This window comes from Mus caroli, chromosome 1 (assembly GCF_900094665.2).
Source record: "Mus caroli chromosome 1, CAROLI_EIJ_v1.1, whole genome shotgun sequence".
Taxonomy (NCBI): domain Eukaryota; kingdom Metazoa; phylum Chordata; class Mammalia; order Rodentia; family Muridae; genus Mus; species Mus caroli.
In genome coordinates this window covers 71,485,922-71,497,371 of record NC_034570.1, presented here as the reverse complement: position 1 = coordinate 71,497,371, position 11,450 = coordinate 71,485,922, and the positions used below count along the sequence as shown (strand labels likewise).

Sequence of the window (11,450 nt, the reverse complement as noted above, 5' to 3'; positions counted from 1 at the left end):
ACAACCATCCGTAACGAGATCTGGCGCCCTCTTCTGGAGTGTCTGAAGACAGCTACAGTGTACTTACATATAATAAATAAATAAATCTTTAAAATTGAATTTCTTTTGACCCAATACCACTGTATATTTTCTTTGCAGGATGGATAGAGTCAAAATGGTCTTTCCTAAAGGCTTATTTAACATAGTTAATTCCAGCGCACGCCCCCTTCAAATGAAGAAAACAACTCTTACATAGTTGTATAAGCATTATCAACTTATAAAACAACTTATAAGCTTATAAACATGGGCATGATCTTACTAGAAGCTGTAGTCTGGAGCAGTGTTTCTTAACCTGTGGGTCACGACCCTTCTGGGGTCAAATGACCCTTTCACAGGGACATCATATCAGCTATCCTGCATATCAGATATTCACATTACAATTAATAACAATAGCAAAACTACAGCTATCAAGTAGCAGCAAAATGATTTTATGGTTAAGGGTCACCCCAATATGAGGAACAATATTAAAGGGTCACAAAGTGAAGGCTGAGGACCTGTTCTGGTGCCTGTCTTCCTGGAGCTGTGAGCCTCTGGATTTGCACCCTATTCTGTTAAGGTCATTTGCTTGGAACCCCCAATAAAACTATGCTTAGCTTTTCCACAGATTTTGCCACAGATTTTGCCAACAAATCTCGATCCCTGGGATGGTTTTCAGAATTTGAATTTACAGTGTTCTGCTCTTACCTGCCTTCCTACCAGTGATTGGAAGACGAGGCAGAGGGAAGAGTGACCTTTCGGATGGCAAAAGGTAGTAAGCACCTCTCTGGGATGCTTATCTTGTGGCCCATTAAAGGTGGATCAATTTAAAACTTTATTAAGATTTTGCTTACTTCCAAGGTTACACAAACTTTCCCCAAAGGAGGTTATGGGATCTTGTTTTCCAATCCAAGTAAGAAAGCTTTAATGGGGGTGTAGGAGTAGCTTCAAACCGCACTGTGATAGAGCCCTTGGATCTAGGAGGATGTTGCCTGAATTGCCTGTGTATAAATGCAGCTTTGTGCTTAGCACAGAGGATCGTGGTCTGTTTTAATTTTAAACTGCAGGATCATGCTGGACTGTTGTGCAGCTCAGGGGTACCTCCCTAGTAGGACTGTTTGTTTTTGAGAAGAGGGTTCTCTACCCGCTAATAGGTTGCTTCTGCAGTTGCTTTCTGGGGAAAGTCACTTTCTTTTTTTTGTTTGTTTGTTTTTCGAGACAGGGTTTCTCTGTGTAGCCTTGGCTGTCCTGGAACTCACTTTGTAGACCAGGCTGGCCTCGAACTCAGAAANCCGCCTGCCTCTGCCTCTCGAGTGCTGGGATTAAAGGCGTGCGCCACCACGCCCAGCGGAAAGTCACTTTCTTGTGTGGATATTTTCTACTTTTGAATGAATTTCCCTCTGAGATTCCATGATGAAAGGGTTGGGAGGGCCATTGAATATGAGCTTGAGAAAAGCTTTGTGGTGCTGATCAGAGAGCTTTTGTTGTAGTGTTTTTTAAGGTGGCATATTTCTTTGGGGTCATTTTTTCACCTTAAAAAACTTCTATGTGTGTCATGCGAGTCTAAGAAGAAAGGAATCGCCTGGCAGTAGCAGCATGTGCTAGGAAGATCTTTTGATTTGCTTTGGCTTTTGAGATGAGGTCTTATGTTATAGCACAGGTTAGCCTCCATCTCAGGGCAATCCTTTTGCCTCAGCCTTCTGAAGGCTTGGGTTGTAGACCTTCACCAGCCTGCCCGCCTGCCCAGAAACTCTGTGACCATTTGTTTGGCACCATTAGCTTCCAAGCAGTGCTAGGGTAGGAAGGTAGTGAGTGTCACCTCTCTCTGCTCTCACAGATCAAAGTGGCAAAGTGAAATCACATAGTAGGCTTAATGAGAGAAGCACAGGGGACACTGTGGAGGAGAAGGATCTCTAGTTGCTCACCCAGGGTCCAAAGAGAAGCTGCTTTGAGAGAGAGCTTGGTGAAAAGAGACATAGAGGTCTTAGGATACATACACAAAAGCTTGACTTAAATTTATTTTTTAATTTTTTGCAGTGCTGGGGGGTGTTAAACACATACATGTGTACATACATACACACATATATGTACACACATATAAGCACTCACAAATATATATGTATATATACATGCACAAACACACATATGTGCATGCATACACACACACATACATGCAAGTGACTTTTTAATTGCATGGTTGGGATGTAGCTGTGTGGGACTTGCTCAGCATGTATAATCCTTGAGTCCAATTCCCAGAAACACACACATACACACACACACACAATCACTTGGGTGTCCAGATGTACTATATTAGATGGTTTTCTCTCTAGACGTATATAACATCTCCCTCTGTCGCTTCTTTGCTTTTCTTTTGAAATTCCAGTCTGATGTTATCACAGCAGACATGGTGTAATCTCTCCTCCTCCTGTCTTCTTCCTCTCCTTCCTTCTTTTCCTTCTCCCTCCCCTTCCTTTTGCTGAAACTGCCGTCAGATGTTATCTTGGGTGAGGTCATGTGGCTGCCACTTTGAATCGGGGTCAAAGCCTTCAGAAAAGCTCCTCCATGGCTTTCTAGAGACATAAAAGTTGGCCTTTCAAGATCTTGCGCTGGTTCGGGGCTGCCATCTGTTTCTGCCCACATTTTAACTTCTGCTCTGCCCGTCGTCATTGCAGGTAATGGGACTTCTGACCAACCACGGTGGGGTACCGCACCAGCCTCAGACCGACTATGCTCTCTCCCCTCTCACTGGGGGCCTGGAACCCACGACCACGGTGTCAGCCAGCTGCAGTCAGAGACTGGAACATATGAAGAATGTGGACAGTCTGCCCACATCTCAGCCCTATTGTCCCCCCACCTATAGCACCGCAGGCTACAGTATGGACCCTGTCACAGGCTACCAGTATGGGCAGTATGGACAAAGTAAGCCTTGGACGTTCTAGGGGGTAGTTCCTCCTGGAAGGGAGAGAGATCACCTCTTGTTTGAGAACGGGGAACTGGAGGCATGTTTAAGCCTTTCATCCCAGTATCATTTTTTTTTTTTTGTGGCAAAGCCAGCTGATTGCTACAGCACAGGCTCCCTTGTGTAATTATTTGCTTAACTGATGTCAATAACATCTTGCAGTTATTAATTGCTGGGACGGAAAACCGGATTGTCAGTAGGTAAAACACGGAGGTTGGCCAAAATGAAATAACCTCTAGCATTAGAAACACATGTTCTTAATGAGGTCAGCGCCAGGATCATATGGGGATAAGCCCAGGACACAGAGTTGTGTCAAACTTGTCTCAGGAATAAAAATATTAGTCTCGATCCTTTGATACCGTGGTATTAAATATGACATTGTCAGCCTGTAGCTGATCTTGCCCCTAACTGTGAATTGTCCCAGCATGACCTAAAAAGCTGCGTGTGTTTCCTTACAGGTGCCTTTCATTATCTCAAGCCAGATATTGCATAAGTGAACTGTCCACTTGGAGCCCTGTTTCCGGCCTCCACAGACTAGACATGAAGAATCTTCTCAGAAACAAAACAATAAAAAAAAAATAAAAACAAACAAAAAATAAATGAAAAAAAAATTCAGCTTTTGGGGGAGGTGGAGACAAAAGAGATTGATTTTCTTTCTCCAGTAGTTGCTTTCAGATTCTTTGAATATATTGGACAAAAAGCAGGAGAGACAAGGAAGACCCAGAGCTATAAAATGCACCATTTTAAGACAGTGATGTAACTGGCTACATATCAAAATGTCCCCAAATCTTTGTTGCAGATCAAAGAAGCTAAAACATTCCGTGTGTGTGTGTGTGTGTGTGTGTGTGAGAGAGAGAGAGAGAGAGAGAGAAAGAGATTGATTGATTTTCACGGGGTGCTTTGAGTAAGCAGAATGTTCCCATATATTGTAGTTGAATTCCTGAAAGTTAACAGGTTTGATGTCTAAGGCTGACCAAGTTTATGACATTCACACTGCTTATGTAGTGAATTGGGAATGGAGAAATCCTTGATTTTGACACACTGGAAACCGATATGAAAACCAACACCACCATTTGATAGGGCTCTAGACTAGATGTGAAGGATCTCCCCAGTAAATTATTACCATACCTTCATTTGTAACCTAGTTATCAACCGATGTCCCTGACATGTCTTGTAAAAAGATGTGGGATAATGAGAAAAAGTGTGTTATCTGCTGTGGGGATAGATGGATGTCATTTACTTCCCAAGTCACATTGATTTGGAGGCCAGTTGGTGGGGGGAAGGGTATGATGTAGAGGAAGTGACACCCATCACATATCTGCTTCTCAGCGTGCAATACTGTGTACCTCACAGATGCTTTGGCAGTGGCCAAGGTGATAGAAATGAAATCAGAACTATATTTTTGCAGGTGTTTTTATTTTTGCAGCCCATAACTCATCGTAGTAGAGTGCAGTGATGTTTGCTCGTTGCCAAACAACTCACATCCTGCTTCTTCCTTTTGTTTAGAGACCTTGTCTGAGAATCAAGCTCTCCACAGCAATGGCGTTTACATTCGTCTCTTTTCTACAAAAGGCAGGGCTAGAGCAAAAATGTCCACATGGCTCTCATGTACTTTTAAATTATACAATGATACCCAATATTAAAGGATGATAGGGAACAGGTTTACATACATTCATGTGGTGACATTTAGGATGTCAATAAATCTGTGTTTTGAAATGTTAAGAGGAAGATGAAGGTGGGCGGTGCTGTTATTTATTTCTTTCTGTTCTTGGAACCATGAATGAGGTAGGCACAAATACATTCCCTTTAGATTTAAGAACAATGAGGTAGTGTGTTAGCAGGACTAGACATAGAACTGAGTTATTTTATACGTTGGGCAGGGTGATGGAACAGGAGACATAGTATCTTTGTGTTGCAGCCTCAACCAACAATGATGTGTTGTAAAAATGTCTTTCATGTAAAAAGTGCAGTAAATATTTACTATTTATAATGAATAAACAGTTAATGAAAATGTGCCCAACACTGCTTTTTGTGTGTGTGTGTGTGTGTGTGTTGGGGGGGGGGCTGAGGATGGAATGCAGAGTGAATGAGAAAGGTGGCTAAGCTGGGCACTGTGGACCCATCCTCCTGCTGGTCCCTGGTACATGAGATTGTGACATGGACAAGAGTTACATATAAACCCAAGACGCTGGCTTAAACACACTCCGCAGGACTGAGTTTACAATGTCAGGGATAGGGAATCTAGAAGTGTGCCCTCCCTCTCCATCTACCCTCTTTGGTTTCTTTGGTTCTTTCGGAGATATCAATTCCTTTCAACCTCATTTATAAATATGCGTCTCAGGACACCAGGATCTAACTTCATCTCCCAAAGTTCTCCACGTTGAAAATTTTATTTTAAAGACTTTTGTTTTAGCAACTCATTTCAGCCTTGGAAGGAAATCGTCTACTTCTGTCAGAGTTTTCCTTTCCTTCTCTTCTTCCCCTAGTCCTTCCCACACTTATTTCATGAGAGTCTAGATGTGCCAGGCATAACACTAGACACCGGCATTGTGACGGCACAATGTGCTGAGTCAGGGGGTTGAACTTCTGTTTCAACACATTTGGATGGTTACTTATTATAAGGCGATTAATCAACACCTGCTAAACTCTTGTATTCCCTTACTCCTCTTAATGTCTTATGTGACGTCATTTCAACTGTGTGACAATCATCTGTAGCGAGAAATTGCTGTGTTGGGTAGCATTGATGCAGAACATTCTAGAACATTGTGGTAGGGAGTTCTGTTGGTCAGCTGATCTAAAACACATGGGATTTTAACTATCCAAAGGAAATGATATATAGTAGGTAGAAGTTTCCAAATTTTAAAAATGCCTATACTCTTTTCATTTTCCACTTGCCCTTCTGATCCACCATTGTTGCTCTTTTTCTGACAATTATCTTTTTTTTTTTAATTTAAATAATACAGTTGTAGAAAAGGAAGATAATTGTCACCAAACACTTGCTTTTTGTCAGTTCTCACAGGACTCCTGTGAGGTGAGTGTCTTTTGCTCTGTTTTACAGCCAAGTGGACCCAGGTCCAGAGTTGTTAGGTTAGGCTGGGCTCATACCGCACGTAGGAGCAGCAGAAGCAAAACTCAATTTCTACCAAACGTTGGAGTAAGGGCTGCATAATTTTACCTCTCCAAAAGCTGCTTCAGATACTCGTTGCATTATGTCAACCGAGTCTTGTGCCAAACCCAAGTTGAAAACAGGCATTTAAAAAAGTAATTCCTTCTCGGTGCATGAGAGACATGCTGCCAGGACTCGGATTTCACAACAGAAGCTGGTCTTCCCAGGGCCCTCTCCTGCCTTCCTCCTGACCCCAGGACCTGCCATGTGGGGCCCAGCTCTCCTTCTGATATATGTCTTTATGCCCTTCTCTTATTTCTGGATGTCTTCGAAACTATTGCTCTGTTGGCAGTTCTCATGTTCAAAGTCTCCATAGATCTTTCTTGCTCTGATTTTTCTTTTCGTCTAATCAATCTCCAAGAAATCGAACGCCTGACCTCCCCTGGGCTGGAGTCCCGGCTCTCATCTTTTGGGACAAGCCACACTAAGGGCTCTGAACCCTTGACATTTAACTAAGCTTGATCCTGTTTATATGTAAAGTTCCCTCCTTGATCATATCACCATTCACGTGCATTTTGAAAGGCTAAAAGTAAAAAGTACAACCAGAATTAAAGATTGTCAGATTGTGGCCATCCTATGGTCAGCTTGAAGAGTTATTCCTTTGCAGTTTCACTAGCAATAGGTATCATATTTCACAAATATTTTATTCCTGTAACTCAGTCTGGTGATGTATTTACACACACACACACACACACACACACACACACACACAGATAGATACACATAGACACACACATACAAATATTCAAGCATAGGTGAAAGGGATGTTTAAATGGACAAGGCTTCTTGTTCATGGTTGTGAGTTTAGAAATGGAGGAGAGAATGGGTAAACACATGATCTGTGTGGATAATGGACCAAAGAATCTGTTCTCACACTGTATCAGTTTGAGTTAAAATTAGCACACAGGACCAGAGCCAGGGTCTCTATAGAGGCAAACTTACTCTGGGAATAAAGAATTGGGTCTTGGGCTGGAGAGATGGCTCATTGGGTAAGAGCACTGACTGCTCTTCCAAAGGTCCTGAGTTCACTTCCCAGCAACCACATGGTGGCTCACAACCATCTTTAATGAGATCTGATGCCGTCTTCTGGTGTGTCTGAAGACAGCTACAGTGTACTCATATAAATAAACTAAATCTTAAAAAAAAAAAAAGGAATTGGGTCTTAGTTATTGTTAGCGAACATTTTTGGTGTTCAAGAATTCATAGTTAAATAGAGCTAATATCAAACAAGAAAGCACCAGTGTCGAGAGACAGGATGCATGACAGACCCTAGGTGTAGACAAGCACCGACAGACCTGGAGGTTAGCTTTGGATGAGATGTATGAAGGAGATGGGAGAGAGTGTGTGTCTGGGGCTTCTCGCTAGAACAGCTGTGATCTAAGCCACATTTGCCTTTTCCAGAGTCTTCTCAGTATTGCTGAGCTTATCCCAGGAGCTCAGAACCAAGTCTCACCCACAATAGACACCACAAACCCACCTGTGGAATGAATCAATGAAGAACTAATGAAGAGCGACTCTTCTCTTGACCTCTAGACAAGGGGAAATTTGATTCGTGCACGACCAAAGGCTGAGGTTGGATTGGTACAAAGACTAAGGGAAACAGTGGGAGACAAGGGGTCTAATAAGCCAGTATATCCCCTATTATAGTGTTTCTGATGGACATTGAGTGTCCAACAGGAAATTTGTTGAGTTTAACACATACACACACACACACACACACACACACACACACAGAGTGGTGGGGGAATTGGTTTTAGGTCCATCTTTGACCACAGTGGAGCCTTGAAGCTTCATCCACATATCACCAAGTACATTTACCTTGTCACACTTGAGAAGTCACTTTGAATGAATGAAATATGGGGACACACAAGTCTAGCCTTCCCCATTGGGTCCTTGCCTTCATTTCTCCTCTTAAATCAGAGAGCAGGGTGTGGTGATTCAGATGATCCAGTGATGGTGTGTGAGATGTGTGGTACAGTTGGATGGTCAAGGGAGTTGTTTTCACACCATGGCCTCTTCAGCAAGAGGCTGTCAAAGCATATTATCCATTCATTAGATACCAGTCCTGCTTGGCTTCTTCCTCAAGAAGTGTAGGGACATTTTGCTTTCCAGGTTCTTGTGACCTTGTGTCATTCTGGAGAGCCCTGAGCACACTATTGCCCTGTTCATCTGGCTTCCCCACTCCATGTAGGTCAGAACTCATACAATACCTGAGCCTCAGGAAGGATTCCTGCCTGTGATGGATCGTTTTATTATTTGAATGTTGCAGGAGACAGGATGTGATTTCTTTCTTTCCATTACTTATGAATATATTGCATATTTACTGAGCTCCTAGTTCATGCTAGGAGGTAGGGCTTCAATACAAACAAGACAGTTCCTACTTTCAGAAGACTACAGGATGGAATGAGCCCAGTCAGCAAGGAGGGCTCAGACACAAAGTAAAGTGTAAGCAGCACCTTGTATAGGACCCAGGGAGAGACTAAAACTGCAGTAAACACAGGAATGCTTCTGAGAGAAACCCTTCTGGAGGCTGGATGTCTAAGGGTAAATCAGAAATGACTTGGGCAGATATAGTGGCGAAGGGCAGGTTCTGTTTTTATGTCAGGTTGGCTTCTGCATTTCCAGACAAAAGAAGTCAGGGAGATCAGACTGGGGCTGAGCCTTCCACATTGGCTAGTAAGGAGAGTTTACAGCCAGACCGCTATGAAAACCGAATAGTGACTTGGACTCCAAGGATCTCAGATGCGGTAAAGTCTTTTCTAAAGACTTATTGAACACTTTGATCTTGAGGGCAGACGTTAAAACATAAGGAAGGGACATATATGTGCTGTGATGATCACTTTCTTATGCTGACCCCAAAAGCTATGGGAGATGTGACACTGGCTCACTGTGGGCCCGCTGCACTTACATTGAAGAAGGGCTCTGCTGGAGGTCTCCAAGCTACACCATGCTAGCCCTGTCATGAGCTTGCAACACTGCAATGTCCTTCCACACCTCCGCTTCATGTTCCAGGTTGGCCAGCGCAAGCCACTCTTAGACCAGTTACCCAGTTGTGAAGACTTGCCTGTCAATCTTTATACTTAACCTTGCTGACTTAAGGGAAAGTTTGTCTATTTTCTTTCTTTCTTTTTTTTTTTTTTTGAGGTCTGACTTTACATTCTTCTTTGGGACAAGTTGCAAATGTCCTCACTGCATGCATATGCAAACTGTCTCTAGGTTGTAAAATGGGAAGGAAAAGCCAAGGGCTCGGAGTTGTACATATAGATGATGAAAATGCAGTTTTGGATATCAAAGGCTTTCCTTCTTCCTTAGGTGTTTTATAGTGCAGATTATATTCACTTTGAAGAAGTCAATCCCCTCCTTAGGGGCTCAGAAGACTAGACTGCTCTCAGAGCCTAACCCATTTCTAGAAACACAGGTGTAAGCTGAGTGCCCCTTCAGAAGTATTTGAGTCTGGAAACTATGACTTTAATCAGAGTCCCATTTAAAACAACAACAACAACCACAACAAAACCCCACAGATTTGGGCAAAACAAAACAAAAACAACAACAACAACAACAAAAACAACAAAAAACACCCACCACCCCCCAAAAAAAACCAAAACAAAAAACTTGAATTGGGCATCTCAATAAACAGAGATCATTTACAAATTTGAAGGGGTACAAGGTAGAGGGTTGTGTAGCAACCTGGCCACAATAGGAAAGTGACGGTACTTAGGGAGGGTGAACAAGGGAGGGAAAGGGGGGAGGGAGGGAGAAGGGTAGGAGAGTTATCTCTAATGGGGGATGCAGACATCTCAAGGAAACCGCCAGAAGAGGGATCTAGGGGCTGAAGAGAAGGCTTAGCAGTTAAAGGCACTGGCTGTTCTTTCAGAGGTCCTGGGTTCAATTCCCAGCACCTACATGGCAGTGGCTCACGACTGTCTATAACTGTAGGAGATCTGATGCCCTCTTCTCGTGTGTAGGCCTACATGCAGACAAGACATCCATATACATAAAAGAAATAAAACTTTAAGAGATGTTCACAACATTAAAAAGAGGAAGAGGAGGAGGAAGGAGTCTAGGCGGAAGAGATTACCAGTCACAGCTTCCTACCCTCTCTTGCTAGGGTGCTTATTGGCTGAATCTGGTTAGAACTAGAAGGTAGAGGAAACAAACGTTTCACCCTACAGCAATATCCTACTCAGAGAACAGGACAGCGAAAGGGAGGGTCTGGTTTCAGACGGAAGTCTCCTCTGAATGTGTTTGTTTCCCTCTCTCTAAGTCCTTTTCTTTTCAAGTTTATCATGGCAGTTGTCAGATTGTCCAGCTTATTTCTTTAATGGAATAAAGTCATTGCCCTTTCCACTTGGCTCTTGTGCAGCACAGGCAAAATTCTTTAGAAAGTATTGTTCATTTGTTCTTTTGAATTGGCATACAAAATATTAAGTATAGTTTCATTACAGGATTTTCGAACATCATCTGCTTTTGGATGGCCCTTCTCCCCATCTCCCTGTCCCCTCACACCCTTCCACCATGTGGCCTCTGTTTTACTTTCATGTTCTTAGTACATGTTTTTTATTACCACTCCCCCTTTCTCAATAACTCTCTGTTTTCTCATGGTCCCATTTCTATTTTCATGACCTATACAACCACACTCGCACCCACAAACATATATAAACATTAAAAGGCAGGATGTGCCTATGTGAGAGAACACCAGACACACCACCGTAGACCTTCAGCCTAGTAGATGCATTTGTTTTCAGTTGCAATCCATCTAAACACTGAGTTCTATAACTGGGTGCTTTCGTCTTTAAGGCTTTCTGATAGAGTGATATAAATGGTCTCTTAAAATTGAAACAGCACAGAAGGCATTTATTTAGGAATTTGGTTAATTCACTACGTCTGTTTTAGGTCCCAGATGTTGGAGAGGGGAAAAAAATAGATCATAATTCCTATATTCAAGCAGCTCTGATCTATGGATGAATTTATAATATAATTTGTAAAAGCATTTGATGAAAGCTAAATTTTAGTTTACTTTTGTACTAACAATGAAGAAAGGATTCACTAAAAAAAAGAATTACAGTGAAACACGATTATATTGAAAATATGGAGTCTGCTTAATAAAATCAGGTTTGCAACAATCAAATTGCTAATAAATGAAGTTGCATAATAATTATATTTCAGAGGACTCTGTATCTATCTGTTCGTAAGGACTTACAGACATTTCTATTTACTAAAACATCACTAATTGGTATCCTAAATTACTTCATATTTGATAATAACAAGACCTCTTTCTTGCCAAAATCTCTGTCAACTTGATTGTATTCC

At 42.2% G+C, this 11,450-nt stretch overlaps 1 protein-coding gene across 2 annotated transcripts in view; it reads left to right on the top strand.

Annotated features, from left to right (window-relative positions):
• Pax3 (paired box 3) overlaps positions 1-4,992 on the top strand; it is a 96,389-nt gene extending 91,397 nt beyond the window's left edge. The window contains exons 8-9 of one of the 2 annotated variants that reach the window (XM_021156768.1): positions 2,688-2,934; positions 3,433-4,992. In XM_021156768.1, the coding sequence (XP_021012427.1) occupies positions 2,688-2,934; positions 3,433-3,467 (282 nt within the window). In that variant the 3' untranslated portion in view covers positions 3,468-4,992. The remainder of the gene's footprint in view (positions 1-2,687; positions 2,935-3,432) is intronic. The other variant, XM_021156775.2, reaches the window with a different exon arrangement.
• The last annotated feature ends 6,458 nt before the right edge of the window (positions 4,993-11,450 follow it).